The sequence below is a fragment of the Phyllobates terribilis genome, unplaced genomic scaffold, assembly GCF_046119375.1.
Source record: "Phyllobates terribilis strain yellow unplaced genomic scaffold, ASM4611937v1 Scaffold_9__5_contigs__length_417890890, whole genome shotgun sequence".
In the NCBI taxonomy this organism is placed as follows: Eukaryota; Metazoa; Chordata; class Amphibia; order Anura; family Dendrobatidae; genus Phyllobates; species Phyllobates terribilis.
The window spans coordinates 284,243,418-284,261,378 of NW_027362769.1; the positions used below are offsets into that span (position 1 = coordinate 284,243,418).

A 17,961-nucleotide genomic window follows, 5' to 3' on the forward strand; every position below is an offset into this window, starting at 1 on the left:
GTTGGATCCCCTTTCTTGTTGGAGAGGGCTACAATAGAATGCATACTAGTGCACTTTTTTGTGGCACTTGTTACTTTTTGAGCGCACTCGGGTTTCGACCACAACTTTGGGCTTTCGAGAAATGAAAAAAAAACAGGAACATCAGGCTGTTTGGTAATGGTCTTACAGCCTTTACCTTTTATTTTTGTTATGTTTGCCTATAATTTTCGGTCTAATCTCCTGAGACAACTCTCTCCTTAGTTTTTTTTTGTTCAATGTTTAGCTTGGTACACACCATGATACCAAACAGCACAGTGACTACTTTTAACCCTTTTAGTAGGCAGATTGACTAATTACAAGTTTGTAGACACCTGTGATGCAGATTACATGACACACCTTAGTTTAACATGTCCCTATGGTCAAATTGTTTTAAATCTTTTCTATGGGTGTCATCATTATTGTCCAGGCCATTTTCATTATATTTTTTTCTGTTGAATCACAATTCAAACTATAGTAATTGGGTAATATTGTGGCAATAATAGTAGCAATTTGGTAATATTGTGGAACCACTAGGTGTCAAGGTAAAGTAGCAATAGGTGGCATCTTAAAGAAGTTGTCCACTACTTTATTCCCCCCCCCCCCCATGTATCCCCTCGGGGCCCCTAAGACTTATTGTAAATACCTTCTGTTGCTGATAATGCCTGTGAGCGGCACTATCGGTGGCCGCTCACAGGCATCACTTGACCCCGCACTGACATCACAACAAGTGAGGTGTGACTCTGGAGTCCCCACCGTGGCTGCTGTGTTGTGGGCGGGGTTACCCCCCGCATCACATCCAGCATCCACCACGCGCTTTCCCAGTGAATGGGGAGAGGCAGAGCGTGCGGTGGATGCTGGGTAACCCCGCCTACAGCCTGGCATCCACCGTGGAACCAGGAAGATCATAACCCCCGACTGCTGCCAGCACTTGCCGTGACATCAGCGGATGTCAGAGCCGGCTGTAGCCGGGGGTCACGTGATGCCTGTGAGCGGCCTGTGATAGCGCCGCTCACAGGCAGTATCTGCAACAGAAGGTATTTACAAGAAGTCTTAAGGGCCCCGGGGGGGATACATGGGGTGAATATAAAGTAGTTGACAACCCCTTTAAAATATGACTTTTAATATAATTACTTAAAACACGCAAACAAAACTTCAATTGTTTAAAAATGTCCTTCCAGATGTAAAGTGCAAAGGCAGTGAAAATGGCCTATAAAGCAGTATCAAAGACGAGTAGGATTCAGTGTCTCATCAGCTAACCAAAGTATACAAAATTTCTCATGGCAGTGTTTGGCGACAAGAGTGTAATACAACCTCTAAGTACAATGATATCCTATAGAATGGTAATAAATACAAGACATAGGACACTCTTGTACAGAAATGAGAGCCAATAACAACAAACAATTTCAAATAATGTATGTTCGAGCAATCTCACCCATAGTGGAGACAAGGAGTCAATTCCCCAAACCCGTCATGGCCAAAAAAAATGGATGAATTTTTTTTATATCTACAATGCTGTGGATAACTACTGCTTTGTTTTTCTGTATCTTTGCATTCAGAAGCTTGAGAAATAGATGTGTCACGAAACGTCACTACAGCTGACGTAGTTTATTTTGACTTCAGCATCTCTGCAAACTCATGGGGAATGTGGAAAAATTCCTTGGAAATACACATGGGCTATTATTTGTCTATACTATATGATGTCATTCTGCTGCCAAAAGATGCATTTGAATATTATTTTGCACTAGTTATTTATATGAAACTTCATGTTTTTTTTGCGGAGCGTTTGTCTTTAAAAAATCCCAATGACATGTGTAATGTAAAAAAAAATTTTTCAGACAACACCACATGAACGATATGTTAGACACAATGAACAGACACCAACTCTGTCTTTTTGTATTGAAGCATCAAACGAGCTTGTGCAAATGTCATTGAGAAGGGAGGGGGAGAAGGGTCAATTATGACTTCACCCATTGTGATTAGTGGATCTTGTGTTTGCAGCTGTGTATAGAGGTGTTACCTGTCATTGTAATCCTGCCTATGATAATGAGGAGCCTATTAGTAAAGAAAGTATGAATCTAACAGAGTCTCAGTGACAAGATATAAGATTGCAAGAATTCACAGTGATATAAAGAAGGATAAAAGGGGAGACAAGGGGCGCAGAGTCTAAGGCTATGTGCCCACGTTGCGGACCTGAAGCATATTTTTTACGCTTCTCCCTGGCGGGAAAATCGCATGCGGATATTACATGCGGTTTTCCCGCCAGGTAGAAGTGTTTGTGAGGCGTCTTTGCATGCATTTCCGCATGCGGGTTATCAAGCACTTCTCCAAGCATCACTTGGAAAAGTGCTTGACAACTTGTTCAGAATGGTAAAAAATAAAAAAATAAACTTTATACTCACCTTCTGATGCATTCTCTGCCCCGTCCGGAGTCTTGAGCGGCTCACGCTGTTGTGTGCAGGACCTGCGGTGACGTCATTGAGTCATGTGGTGGGTCACATGACTCAATGACGTGGCAGGTCCTTCAGACAACAGTGCGACGGAGGGAAAACATCAGAAGATAAGTATAAACTTTATTTTATTCTTTTTTTTACAGGTTCTTTGGTACCCAGGTCTGGATGAGAGTCTCCTCTCATCCAGACTTGGGTATCATCCGCACATTGATTCCGCTGCGCTTCCGCAAAATTAATGAACATGCTGCGGATTTTTGACCGCAGCATATACGCTGCGGAAAAATCCGCAGCATGGGCATTGACATTGCGGAATGCCATTGGGGACCATGGGGTGCGGATATACATGCGTTTTTCAAGCGTTTACGCTGCGGAAATTCCGCAGCATATACGCTTGAAAAACGCTACGTGGGCACACAGCCTCAGTGTAGATGAATATGTGCATTTTCCACAACAATATTTGTTTTTTTGCCCTCACCCTTTAGATGTCTTGTATTTTCACTCAAATGATCCGTATAGTGGATCAGCTCTTTGCAATCCTCTGGTCTGCAGCACAAATGCGGAAACTAGGTCAGCCCTGGTATAAGACTTGCATGTTGAATATTGTAGTGGAGAGAAGATTTCCCTTTTTCGGCACTTCCAGAGGATAAGGATCGTTACAGATGAATTCTTTTTCTCAAAATCAGATTTATTCGGACACTATAATAAGAACAAACAACGCGTTTCTGCCAGCAACGACCTTCATCAGGTATAATATGCACTTGCAAGGACTTTAAAGAAGACAATCTTTATAGACTTTTTAGTCTTAAGATGTCATGGTTTTTTTCCTTTTTCTTTTCTTTCCCTTAACTTGGTTAAATTAATTAGGATTGACACTGCACCCCAATTAAGTTCAACATTACATTCTAACACCATTCTGTGTACTAGAATGGTATATTTTTTTATATTAGAATGAACATATGTATAATAAAAAATTCCTTTCTCTTTTCATTTCCTTCCCTTTCCCCTCCTTTCTTTTTCTTTCTCTTTCAATATATATAATAGTAATTTTAGAATACATAGTTGTGATTAAAATATACCTGGTGGTGGTTATAAAAAAAATTGCATGGTACTGATCATAAAAATACATAATAATTGTTGATCTAGTATATAAAAAAATCATAAAATATAAGTTATTTTTACAGAAATTAGATCTTACAATAAACAAATATTTTTTCAGTATTGGTAAATAGGGCTGTGCATTAATCAATATACACTTTTTTTTTAATGCACAGCTCTATTTACCAATACTGAAAAAATATTTGTTTATTGTAAGATCTAATTTCTGTAAAAATAACTGTCATATTTTATTAATTTTTTATATACTAGACCAACAATTATTATGTATTTTTATGATCAGTACCATGCAATTTTTTTTTATAACCACCACCAGGTATATTTTAATCACAACTATGTATTCTAAAATTACTATTATATATTATATATATTGAAAGAGAAAGAGAAAGAAAGGAGGGAAAGGGAAGGAAATGAAAAGAGAAAGGAATTTTTTATTATACATATGTTCATTCTAATTTCAAAAAATATACCATTCTAGTACACAGAATGGTGTTAGAATGTAATGTTGAACAACTACCCACTCTCCTAACTTAATTGGGGTGCGGTGTCAATCCTAATTAATTTAACCAAGTTAACCCTAGAACGCATACCTGGGGCCTCGCAGGCCCGCCCTGTTAATTGTTTTCTATTTTCTGCAAGATTACTTTAGTTAGAATTTTGAAACTCTAGGTATTCCTCAGGTATATAGTTGTTTGTCATTTTTGTTTGAGTTATTCCATGTTATTTGCACACGGGCCTAAAAGGCCCCAGGTATGTGAAAAAGTAGATTTTTATGGTCATGCGTTCTAGGGTTAAGGGAAAGAGAAAAAAAAAGGAAAAAAAACATGACATCTTAAGGCTATGTGCCCACGATGCAGATATGCTCTGGATTTTTTCCTGAGCGTTTCTGCATCTCCCTGGCAGAAAAAACGCATGTGGATTGTACATGCTTTTTTCCTGCCAGGGACATGCGGATGTGAAGCGTTCTTCACTTGCATTTCTGCATGCGGGTTGACAAGCGCTTTCCAAGCGATTTTAGCATCACTTGGAAAGTGCTTGACAACTTGGTCACACTATATAAATCCATGCAAACGGCATGGATTTATATAGTGTGACCCCAAAGAATGTCAAAAAATAAATCTATACTTACCTTCCGATGGCCCCCGGAGTCTTGTTTCGCTCCGTCCTGGCTTGCCGGCAGCTCGTGGTACACTACACTGAAGGACCTGCCGTCACATGACTACATGACGTCCGCGCAGATCCTTCACTCCACCGCGAGCTGCCGGAAAGGGAGGACAAGGACACCGGGGGCCATCAGAAGGCAAGTATAAGGCAGCACATGCGGATTATCATTGGGGAACATGACAGACCTTCTACCATGCGTTTTTTAAGCGTTTCTGCAGCGTTTTTGCCGCTGCGGTAACGCTTAAAAAACGCATCATGGGCTCACAGCCTAAGAGTAACCAGTCTATAAAGATTGTCTTCCTTTAAAGTCCTTACAAGTGCATATTATACCTGATGAAGGCCGTTGCTGGCAGAAACGCGTTGTTTGTTCTTAATATAGTGTCCGAATAAATCTGATTTTGAGAAAAAGAATTCATCTGTAACGATCCCTATCCTCTGGAAGCGCCGAAAAAGGGAAATCTTCTCTCCACTACAAGATTGCAAGAATACTATTTTTTAAAAAGATAAAGATTGTGATAGGAAAAAAAAATGCCAAAATGAATAACAAAAACACATTGGAACACAAAAACTTGATTTCAGCAATAAGTAATTTTCTGATGATTGCATTCTTTTAACCCGATGCTATACACCATTTACTGTCAAAATGTTGGTTTTAAATAGAAATTTTAAATAGTTGCACCAAGCAAGTCCATAAAGTCATGGTTGGGTGAGTTTGATGCTGAAGATGTTGACTAGACGACCCTGGTCTCAAGCCAATCAAACACTTTTGGGATTACTAAGTATGGAAATTGTGAACCAGGCCTTGTCATCCAACATCAGTTTCTTTCCTCAAAAGTGCATTTCTGGGTGATTGAGTAAAAATTTCCACAGACACACACCAAAGCCTTCCAAAGAGTGTGGAAACTGGTCTACCTACAAATGGGTAAACTACTCCATAGTAATGCCTATGGATTTACAATATATGTTATAAAAGATGCTAAAGGTGTAATTTGTAGCAGTACTAATACTTTTGTCAATATAATGTACCACCAATATAATGGTCATACAGTGTGCAGTGGTTTTTAAAAGCACAGCATGAGAATTGTGCATGTAGCCTCTTGGGTACAATTTTTTTAAAGCACTACTCTAGCATTTTGTTTTTATTGCAGAGCTGGAGTGGTGCTACTAATCTATGTTCCCTGCCCTTAGTCTTATACTTAGCAGCCGCCATCATCATGTTTTATTGGCGCCGCTCCAGTCGGTTTCCAGCAGTTTGCGACCTGAGGGATCGCTCCAGTGCTTGATGGGAGATCTGGAAGTCACAACTCAACGGAAGTCTATGAGAGCGGGAACAAGGCTCTCATAAAGTTACATTGAGCACTTGTGACCATTACCTCTGATTAGTTGCGGGACTGGAGCGGCATCAGGAACAGCTGAAGATGGTGGCTGGTAAGTACAGTTGTGCTCAAAAGTTTACACACCCCGGATGAATTTTTCCTTTCTTGGCCTTGTTTCAGAGAATATGAATGATGACAAAAAAACTTTTTCTCCACTCATGGTTATTGGTTGGGTGAAGCCATTTATTGTCAAACTACTGTGTTTTCTCTTTTTAAATCTTAATGACAACCAAAAACATCCAAATGACCCTGATCAAAAGTTCACATACCCCAGTTCTTAATACTGTGTATTGCCCCCTCTAACATCAATGACAGCTTGAAGTCTTTTGTGGTAGTTGTGGATGAGGTTCTTTATTTTCTCAGATGGTAAAGCTGCCCATTCTTCTTGGCAAAAAGCCTCGAGTTCCTGTAAATTCCTGGGCTGTCTAGCCTGAGATGCGTGCTTGAGATCTCCCCAGAGTGGCTTTATGATATTGAGGTCAGGAGACTGAGATGGCCACTGCAGAACCTTCAATTTGTTCTGCTGTAGCCAATAACAGGTTGACTTGGCCTTGTGTTTTGGATCGTTGTCGAGTTGAAACATCCAAGTACATCCCATTCACAGCTTCCGGGCTGATGAGTGAAAATTTGCCTCCAGTATTTCCTTCAACTTTTACCAAGTTTCCTGTGCCTTTGTTACTCACACATCCCCAAAACATCAGCAATCCACCTCTGTGCTTTACAGTAGGAATGGTGTTCCTTTCATCAGGCATTGTTGACCTCTCTCCAAATGTAACGTTTATGGTTGTGGCCAAAAAGTTCAATTTTGGTCTCATGACTCCAAATTACATTGTTCCAGAAAATTTGAGGCTTGTCTCTGTGCTGTTTGGTGTATTGTAGGCGAGATACTTTGTGGCATTTGCGCAGTAATGACTTTCTTCTGGCTACTCGACCATGCAGCCCATTTTTCTTCAAGTGCCTCCTTATGGTGCATCTTGAAACAGCCACACTGCTAGTTTTCAGAGTTGACAATTCTTTTGCTTTCCCCATTACTCACAATCCAGTAACGTCAGTGGCTGGATGAAAGATGCAAGAGTCTGTCTGGATCCCAGAAACTCACTCAGCTTTTATGTACACACGCTGATTACAAGCAAACAGGTCACAAGTGAGGATGTTACCTTTAGTAGCCATTCAAACCCATTTGTGTCAATTTCTGTGTGTGTTATCAGGCCAAAATCACCAGAGTATGTGAACTTTTGATCAAGGTTGGATGTTTTTGGTTGTCTTTAAGATTTAAAAAGAGAAAACACAGTAGTTTGACAATAAATGGCTTCACCAAACCAATAACCATGAGTGGAGAAAAAGTTTTTTTGTTATCATTCATATTCTCTGAAACAAGACCAAGAAAGGAAAAACTCTGCCTGGGGTATGTAAAATTTTGAGCACAACTGTATAATACTAGGGTCATGGAGCTTAGATTAGTGACCATTCCAGCGGTAAAATAAAAAACGCTGGAGTGGTGCTTTAAGCAGTTTGTTATATGCAAGTAGCCTTAAAGTTGGCTTCTGCTACATTTGTATCACAGGTTAACATTTTGCTTAATTGAATGACTTGTTTAGTACTAAGCTTTTGTTTTATTACCTTCTTCCTTTGTGTATCCATTTAATCCTTTTTTATCTCTTTTCTCATATCTTGATGAAGTTTATATAGTTTGCTTGATTTCTGCATTTAGCTGAATATTAAGAAAAATGTGTTTTCTTTAATCACTGTCTTACGTAAAAAAATTTGTAATATTTTTAAACTATAGATGGTTCGCATGTATTCTAATCGAAACAAGGATTCTTCTCGCCTCTATCCAATATTTTTCATGAATATTCTTGTTCCACCCTCATCTGTGGATGTAAACTTAACACCAGATAAAACTCAAGTGTTACTACATAATAAGGTACAGTACATACAATTTTTTGCTTCGTGTAAATAATACATAAAGTATAATCATTGAAATTGCAATGCCAAAATGGAGAAGTCTTGGAATTATGGAGATCAGAAGATCAATAGACATGTTAGTGATATGCAAATGGCGAACAAATGGAAACAAAATTTTCAAAACATCTCAATTTATTCTGTATCGACTATGAGTGCCATACCCAGAAATACATGTACTTACAGAACTTGGCATGTTATCAGTGGTTGTCTGAGGAATGTTCTGCCATGCTGAATGCACTTGGACATGCAAATCATTAAGATCCGCTGCTGGTAGCTCCTCCTGAAATTGACTTCCAATGACATCCTAGATGTGATAAATTGGAGACAAGTCAGAACAAACTGCAGGCCATGGTAGCATGCTTAGGCCAGACAGGCTGCTCGCAGTTGCAAGAGCAACATGCAGCCTGACATTGTTAAGCTGAAAAACAGCTCCTGAGACACTTTGGAAAAACGTTGGTTCCACAACAAAATCAGCTGCTAATGTACATAGAATGAAGACTAGAGGAGTTTAGCTAATCCTAGCAGTAGTATCCGTGTGACGTGCTCTCATGAAGGCCTTTTGCATGGCGTTGCCCAGGTGGCCTTGTCAGATTCGAAGAATGAAGTGATCCATTTTGTACTTCAAGTGAAATTAGACTTCACATACCTACGCCTAAGGCTAAATTCATGCATTAGTATGAGTGTAACATGCAAGAGAAACTAAACAATTTTTTTTCTTAGGTGTCTTCCCAGTTCCATCCTAGTTGATTCTGCTTTTTTCTCATCCATTTTTTTGCATTGAAACAGGTAGACTATCTGAACTTTTTTTATCCATTGACTTCTAACATTTCATTATTAAAAACTGATTGAAACTCAGACTGAACTCTCAAATACAAAGTATTTCTTTAGTGTGTCATCCATTTTATACAGATCTCTTTAATTGCCGATTCTGATCTGCAAAACGGATAAGAATAGGACATGATCTGAGTCTCACAGAATAAAGACACGGATCTGTTTTTTAAAACTGACGTGTCTATAGATCAGTCAAACTGTATGCGTCAGTGTGCTGCCCAAGAAAAAAAAATGGACTGCACTAGGATGTGCCACATGGATATGTGAATTTAGTATTAGTTTTCAAACTGCGCCTATACAAACCATCAAAAGGTGTTTGCATGAAATTGGGCGATGAGCCAGACATTCAGCTATAGGTGTTCCATTGTCTTCATGCCATCACTCTCAATGCCTATCATGGTGCAGAGCAAGACCGCAATGGAAACTGATATGGAGGTCTTGTCTTGGATGCAATTATAGACTGAGATTGGTCTGGGGACCTTGAGGCAACGCCTTGGAGAGGCCTTGACGAGGAAATGCTGCCCAATTTATTAATTTTTATACCCCTGTTTGGTTTTATTTCCCCATTTATTGATGTAATTTGCACCTGGTAGTTGATATTGCCCTTCCACAGATCATTTGGGGCCATTCAGTGACTTAGTAGACTTTTTTTCTGTCTGAGTAGCGTTCCCTTCTGTTGCTGGGAGCTTGCATCACTCTATGATGTGTATGTGTTCCACGGCATCCAGAAGTGAGGGGCAGCATGTATTCTGAATATACCGGAAGTGATGTGACCACAGTGCTGGAAGCTCATTGGAGCCGTTCACACTTCCAAACAGGGTAATAATATCGGGCTGACGTCTTTCTGCAGGACATCTTACTGTGAGTCATTTCAATTATGTTACTCACCTGTTGCAATTATGTTCTTATTAACCCCTAGCTATATATCCTGCCACTCAGTCACCCTCTTTCTTTCTGATGGGATAGCATGACCAGGAGTAGCTGATTTTTTTGCGCAAGAAGCTCTCAGTACTAATTATGTCATGTCTAATTAGTTCCCTGATGATTCTTAAAGGAAGAAGCGCGTTGGGACATATATAGGGAGGGTGCAGAGCCACCTATATAGGGCTATTTGTATACTGTCCTTGTCAGGGCAGGAGCAAATGGGTCTGCAGGATTTATCAGCCAAATATAGGGATCTATACGGCCAATTCCTACCGTACTCTAGACATTTGGGAGCATTGTTAAGGACCTGGACATACCAGAACCCCATCCATTTTTTGATTCAGTGTTGAATGGGTAAAGACTTTCCTTTGAATGAATGAATATATATATATATATATATATATATATATATATATATATATATATACACTACCTTTCAAAAGTTTGGGGTCATTTAGAAATTTCATTATTTTTGAAAGAAAAGTACTTTTTTTTTTTCAATGAAGCTAACATTAAATGAATCAGAAATGCACTCTACACATTGTTAATGTGGTAAATGACTATTCTAGCTGCAAATGTCTTGTTTGTATACTGTAGGTATATAGAGGCCCATTTCCAACAACCACCACTCCATTGTTTTAATGGTACAGTGTGTTTGCTAACTGTGTAAGAAGGCTAATGGATGTTTAGAAAACCCTTGCACAAGTATGTTAGCCCAGCTGAAAACAGTTTGGCTGATTTGAGAAGCTCTAAAATTGACCTTCCTTTAAGCTAGTTGAGAATCTGGAGCATTACATTTGTTTGTTCTATGAAACCCTCAAAATGGCCAGAAAAAGAGAACTTTCATGTGAAACTCGACAGTCTATTCTTGTTCTTAGAAATGAAAGCTATTCCATGCGAGAAATTGCCAAGAAACTGAAGATTTCCTACAACTGTGTGTACTACTCCCTTCAGAGGAGAGCACAAACAGGCTCTAACCAAAGTAGAAAGAGAAGTGGGAGGCCCAGCTGTACAACTGAGCAACAAGACAAGTACATTAGAGTCTCTAGTTTGAGAAATCGACGCCTCACAGCTCCTCAACTGGCAGCTTCATTAAATAGTACACGCAAAACGCCAGTGTCAACGTCTACAGTGAAGAGGCGACTCCGGGATGCTGGCCTTCAGGGCAAAGTGGCAAAGAAAAAGCCATATCTGAGACTGGCTAATAAAATGAAAAGATTAATATGGGCAAAAGGACACAGACATTGGACAGAGGAAGATTGGAAAAAAGTTTTATGGACAGACGAATCAAAGTTTGAGGTGTTTGGATCACACAGAAGAACATTTGTGAGACGCAGAACAACTGAAAAGATGCTGGAAGAGTGCCTGATGTTACGAGTCCGGGTAGTGGAACCTCTGTGCTTCGGTGCAAGGAGGGACCAGAGGCGCGTGACTAAGTGCTTACTCGGACCGACCAAGGTCACACGGCGGCTTAGTCGACTCCGTGAACCAGGTAGGAACCGGGCATGTGGACCAGGTGCCACTCTGGGACCGACCTTATGTGAGAGCAGGTGACTCCCACGGGTCAGATGGCAGGAACTGACCGGTACAGCGGATGAGCACGGCAGGAAGGCTGATGGGTGGACCGGGTAGATAAGCAGGCTGGTACAGCAGATAGCCAGATGGGTGCTCCAGGTAGGCGAGCAGACGGGCACGGCAGGTAACTGGCAGGTGCTCCGGGTAGACTGGCTGGTGGGCACGACAGGTAACAGGCAGGTGCTCCAGGTAGGCAGACTGGCAGGCACGGCAGGTTACAGACAGGTGCTCCAGGTAAGCAGGCTGGCGGGCACAACTGTAGACAGACTGGAGAACAGAACTGTTAGGCAGGCTGGCGGGCTGGACTGACAGGCAGCGGGACCTGAGGGCTGGAGCAGGTGTTTAGCACACGGAACAACAACCTTGAACAGGTACCTCCATTTTGGAGGAGGTGCCTTATATAGGAGAAGTCCTCCGGCCATTGGCCGGGGACTTTATAGGATGGCGCGCGCGGCCCCTTTAAGAGGGAGGGAGCGCGCGCACTCGTGCGCCCTAAGCACAGTGCCCGGGAAGGTGCGCTCCACAGCAGCAGGGGTGCGGGATGACGCTGGACCTGGACCGCAGCGGTGAGGGGAAAGGCGTCTCTGCCCGGCCGGAGGCAGAGACGCTGATGCTACAGTACCCCCCCTTTACGGCCCCTCTTCTTTAGGCCTGCAAGAAATTTTTTAAGAAGATGAGGGGCATGAATGTTCTCCCTGGGTTCCCAAGACCTCTCCCCAGGGCCAAACCCCTTCCAATCCACAAGAAACAAAGTCTTTCCTCTTACCCTCTTAGTGGCCAAAATGTTTTCTACTTCAAAGACGTCCTCAGCAGAGACTGGAGCTGGAGCGGTACCTGGATTGTCAGAGAAAGAATTAAGGACAACAGGTTTGAGGAGGGATACATGAAAGGAGTTGGGAATCTGTAAGGTGCCCGGGAGTTTCAGCTTGTAAGCCACGGGATTGATTTGGTTCAGAACCTCGAACGGACAGATGAACCGTGGACCCAACTTATAAGAAGTTATCTTGAGACAAACATATTTGGAGGAAAGCCAGACCTTGTCTCCCGGACGGAATTGAGGCGGATCCAGACGTCTCTTATTAGCATGCTTCTACATCCGCTCGGAGAACTGAAGAAGCGCAGATCTAGTGTCTTCCCATATAGCCGAAAATTCGCTGACCAGCAGGATTGTCCACTGAAGAGGAGACGGGAAACGGAATCCGGGGGTGTTGACCGTAGACCACAAAGATTGGGGATTTAGAAGACGACTCGCTCTCCACCACCACCACCACCATCAACAGGGTGACCATCATGCAACACGCGCATAATTTTTTTTAAGGGTGTTTATGATGCCCGTAGAAACCATTTTTTGAGGCCTACCTCTAACATTCTGTATGTTATACAGTATGTTCATGTATACAGTATGTTCATGTATACCCCAAGGGTAAATATTTTTCATCCCATGCACATAGTGCATGGGTATTACCAGTATAGGAGACCCACTCCTTTATAATGGGAACATTAACCCCTTTACAGCCTGTGCCGTATTTGTACGCAACAGGCTGTAACCCCCGGTTCAGTGAGGGCTTCGGCGCTGAGCCCGCACTGAACCCGGCACATGTCAGTTGATTCTTACAGCTGACATGTGCCCACAACAGCCGCGGGTGGAATTGCGATCCACCCGCGGCTGTTAACATGTTAAATGCCGCTGTCAATCTCTGACAGCGGCATTTAACATCGCCGTGCCGGAAGCGCGTCATTTACCCCGCCCACCAGTGACCCCGTCACGTGATCGTGGGTCACCGATGCGTGAGCATGACAACCCTGGGTCTGCAGCAGACTCCAGTGGTTGTCATGAGTTGATCGCTATGAGCGCCACCTAGTGGTCGGCGCTCATAGCACAGGACCATTTCTGCTACATAGAGGTGATCTGCTGATCACCTCTATGTAGCAGAGGCGATCAGGTAATTGCTGCTTCTAGTCTCCTATGGAGACTATAGAAGCAAGCAAAAAGTGAAAAAAAATGTTTTTTAAAAATATTAAAAAAATTAAAAAAAATAAAAGTTTAAATCACCCCCCTTTTGCCTCATTCAAAATAAAATAATAAAAAAAACAAAAAACACATACACATATTTGGTATCGCCGCGTTCAGAATTGCCCGATCTATCAATATAAAAAAAGAATTCATCCGATCGGTAAACGGCGTAAGAGAAAAAAATTCTAAACGCCAGAATTACGTTTTTTGGTCGCCGCAACATTGCAATAAAATGCAATAACGGGCGATTAAAACATTGGATCTACTTCAAAATGGTAGCAATAAAAAATTCAGCTCGGCACGCAAAAAATAAGCCCTCACCCAGCCCCATATCTTGGAAAATGGCGCCATTTTTTTTTTATTAGCAAACTTTGGAATTTTTTTTCACCACTTAAATAAAAATGAGATATACATGTTTGGTGTCTACGAACTCGTAATGACCTGGAGAATAATAATGGCAGGTCAGTTTTAGTATTCAGTGAACGTGTTAAAAAAAAAAAAAATCTGTGGTATTTCACTTTTTTTGCAATTTCACCACACTTGGAATTTTTTTCCCATTTTCCCGTACACGATATGGTAAAACTAGTAATGGCGTTGAAAAGTACAACTCGTCCCGCAAAAAATAAGCCCTCACACGGCCATATTGACCAAAAAATAAAAACGCTATGGCTCTAGGAACAAGGGGAGCAAAAAACGAAAATGCAAAAACGGAAAATCCCAGGGTTGCGAAGGGGTTAATGGGACAATTGTATTTAATGAGGTCCTCCTCTATGTCTCTTCAAAGTGGAATTGGAGTGCGTCCTAATTTTTGGCAGCCGTTGCAGTCACTGCATACGCAACAGCAGTATAGGAAACCCACTCCTTAAGAAGGGAAAAAAAAGTTCTGAGGCCCTTCACTGCGTCTATTCAAAGTGGCATTGGAGTGCGTCCTAATTTTGAGCAGCCCTTGAACTTGCTGTATATGCGATAACAGTATAGGAGACCCACTCCTATGTTGTATGTTGCAGTATGGTCCTTGTTGAAGAATTATTTAAAAAAATCCAATCTGACAAAGCTGGAGGCAGAGGTCACAGTGTCTTGGACAACAAGGAGCACAGGCGAGGGAGAAACAAAGCAGATGCAACAGAGGCAGGGGAGTGCTGTCAAAGGTCTGGGTCACTTTTCTAAGACCCTCCCAGCACCCAGGTCCTTAAGCGCGGGTTACTCTAACAAGGAGGGAAAAGTTTTAAAAGATGTAGAAGGACTACCTTGGCGACCATACCAGCATTCCTCTGTGCCTTATAACTATTGGGTATCCAAGCTGGACACGCGGCATGAACTGTCTCTCTACGCCGCTAGAGTTTTGTCAGAGATGGTTTTTAGTGCCACTGGGGGTATCTCACCATTGCCATCACTCTGTCAGGATTTTGTCAGGGATCCGCGAGCACACGGTACCCACTACTCACTATGGAGATATCGGCAAATGACCAGTGAGCATATGGCGTCACACCTCTGGATTCCAACGCATGGAATGTGTTTATGCCTTCCGTACGGTCACTGTCAGCTTCACGATAGCCCAATTATTAATATTATTCGCTGATTTACAGATCGCCCCTCTTCAGAAGCCCACCTCCTCGGTATCTCCTTGACGGGACAGCCCGTCGGCGTTGGCATGTTCATTACCCTTCTTGTGCTGAAGGGTGAAATCGTACTGCTGTTGAGCCAAGCTCCACCGCAGTAGTTTACCGTTGTCACCGGACACCCGGTACAGCCAGCTGAGGGGGTTGTGGTCAGTCACCATGGTGAAGTTGCGCCCAAATAGATAGGGCTGGAGCTTCCACAGGGCCCACACTATAGCAAGGCATTCCTTCTCCACAGTGACATATGCCACTTCCTGGGGTAAGAGCTTGCGGCTGAGGAACATCACCGGATGCTCTTCCTCCTGCCCGTTTACCTGGCTGAGCACAGCACCCAGGCCCAACGCACTGGCGTCCATTTGGACCACAAACTGCCGGGTGAAGTCCAGGGCCTGCCGAACTTGGGAACTGGCCAGGGCAGCTTTCAACGTCGTGAAGGACCGCTCACAGTCAGCTGTCCAGTCGACTGTCTGTGGTAGCTTCTTTTTCGTGAGGTCTGTCAGAGGCTTAGCAGGGCACTATAGTTGGGAACAAACTTCCTAAAATACCCTGCCGTACCCAAGAAGGACATCACCTGCTTCTTGGTTTTGGGGGAAGGCCAGGAGGTGATGGCATCAACCTTCCCAGGCTCGGGCTTCAAAGTTCCACCACCCACTCGGTGTCCAAGGTACTGCACCTCTTTCATGCCTACCTGACACTTTTCAGGCTTTATAGTCAACCCAGCATCGTGGACCCGTCTGAGTACCTGCTCCAGGTGTGCCAGGTGTTCCTCCCCGGTGGGATTCAAGATGGCAATGTCATCCAGGTAAGCGACCGCGAAACCCTCCAGTCCCTCGAGAAGCTGGTTGTAACGGGTCTGGGAGGTGGAACCTCTGAGCTACGATACAAAGGGGCAGTCCTTGTAAGGAAGCGGGTGGCTCCCAGGGTAGGCGGGCAAGTAGTCACGGCAAGTGACGGGGACAGTCTCTGGGTAGAAGGGCAGGAGGTCACGGCAAGTGACGGGAACAGTCTCTGGGTAGAAGGGCAGGAGGTCACAGCAAGTGACGGGAACAGTCTCTTGACAGGCGGGTGGTCACGGCAAGTGACGGCGAAGCCTCCAGATAGGCTAGCAGGCGGGTAGCAGGTGGACGCTCCCAGGTGAGCGGGCAAGAGTCTCTGGACAGGCAGGTGGTCACAGCAGGTGACGGCAGAGCCTCCAGGTAGGCTAGCAGGCAGGTAGCAGATGAGCGCTCCCAGGTGAGCGGGCAATCAGATCCATAGACAGACTGGCAGGGCTGGTAGGCAGACTGTCGGACCGCAGGAATGCAAGTAGATAGACAAGTATCAGGCAGGTATCAAGCAGGAATCTGGCAGGTAACTGGTAACGGGACCTGAGGGCTGAAGCAGAGTTGAAAGGCTTTGCAACAACATTGCTCAGGCACCTCCATTTTGGAGGAGGTGCCTTATATATGGTGAGGTCCTCCGGCCATTGGCCGGAGACTCCTTAGGACGGCGCGCGCGGCCCCTTTAAGAGAGGGGGAGCGCGCGCCCTAAGCACAGTGGCCGGGAAGCAGCGCGCGCTGTCAGCAGAGCGGGAGGAGGACGCGGAGCGGAGAGGTGAGGGGAACAGCGTCCCTGCCTAGCAGGAGGCAGGGACGCCGACGCTACACTGGTTGACTAATCGCTGGAAAGTGGCAGGTGCATTCCTCATGCCAAAGGGCATGACGAGGGATTCATACAGCCCGAACGGTGTAATGAAGGCGGACCTCTCCTGGGCCTCCTGAGACAGAGGAATCTGCCAGTATCCTCGACTCAGGTCCATAATTGTCAAGTACCCGGCCCCGGCTAAGCGGTCCAGCAGCTCATCGATGCGTGGCATTGGGTTCGCATCAGGAGCTGTGATGGCATTTAGCCTCCTGTAGTCCACGCAGAACCAGGTGGTCTGGTCCTTTTTCAGGACCAGGACTGCAGGCGAGGCCCACGCACTCTTTGACCTTTGGATCACCCCCAGGCCCAACATCTCATCTATCTCTGCTTTCATGTCTTTCTGCACCTCTAGAGAGACACGGTAAGCGGATTGATGGACTGGGGGGTGACTCCCTGTGTCCACCTGGTGGACAGCTGGCTGCGTCCTCCCTGTTACACCCGTGAAAAGGGTCAAGTAAGGCCGGATCACCTCTCGCAGCGGGGACTTTTGGTCCATGGATAGCTGCGGGTTGAACTCCGCATCCTCAATAGACCCTCCGTCCCGGATGTTGGCCATTAAATCCACCAGGACTTCTGTCTCGCCTTCTTCGGGGACGCTACACACAGGAAGGGTACAGGCCTCCCGGTCATGATGAGCTTTCATCATGTTGACGTGGAAGACCTTCTGCCTCTTCCTGGCATGGTCAATGGTGACCACGTAGTTCACATTATTGAGGCGCTGGCATATGGGGTATGGGCCTTCCCAGGCCGCCTGAAGCTTGTTCTGGATCAAGGGGACTAGGACCCACATCTTCTGACCCACTTCATACACCTGCTTCCGGGCGTTCCTGTCATACAACAGCTTCTGGCTGGCCTGGGCCTGCACCATATTGTCATGCACCAGCCGATCATTGCCTGCATTTTGTCACGGAGCCGCATGATATACTCTGACGGACACTTCGGGTGAATTCAGTTCCCCTTCACAGGATTCTCTTACCAGACAAAGGGACCCCCGGACTCAACTGCCATGCAGGAGCTTGAACGGGGAGAGCCCCGTTGAGGCCTGTGGTACCTCTTTGTAAGCAAAGAGCGGGTGTGGGAGGTACTGCTCCCAGTCTCTCCCATGGGACTCGGCCAGCATCTTAGGCATCTGCTTAAGGGTACCATTGAATCATTCACACAAGCAATTGGTGATACGAACGTGATACCAGGTGCTGCACCTGCATTTTCTTACAGAGAGCTTCCATTAA

General features: G+C 44.2%; 1 protein-coding gene across 3 annotated transcripts in view; it reads left to right on the plus strand.

The window, feature by feature from the left end:
• Positions 1–17,961, plus strand: part of PMS1 (PMS1 homolog 1, mismatch repair system component) — a 381,942-nt gene that overhangs the window by 253,470 nt on the left and 110,511 nt on the right. For all 3 annotated transcript variants that reach the window (XM_073647847.1, XM_073647845.1, XM_073647846.1), the window contains one exon: positions 7,908–8,045. In XM_073647847.1, the coding sequence (XP_073503948.1) occupies positions 7,908–8,045 (138 nt within the window). The remainder of the gene's footprint in view (positions 1–7,907; positions 8,046–17,961) is intronic.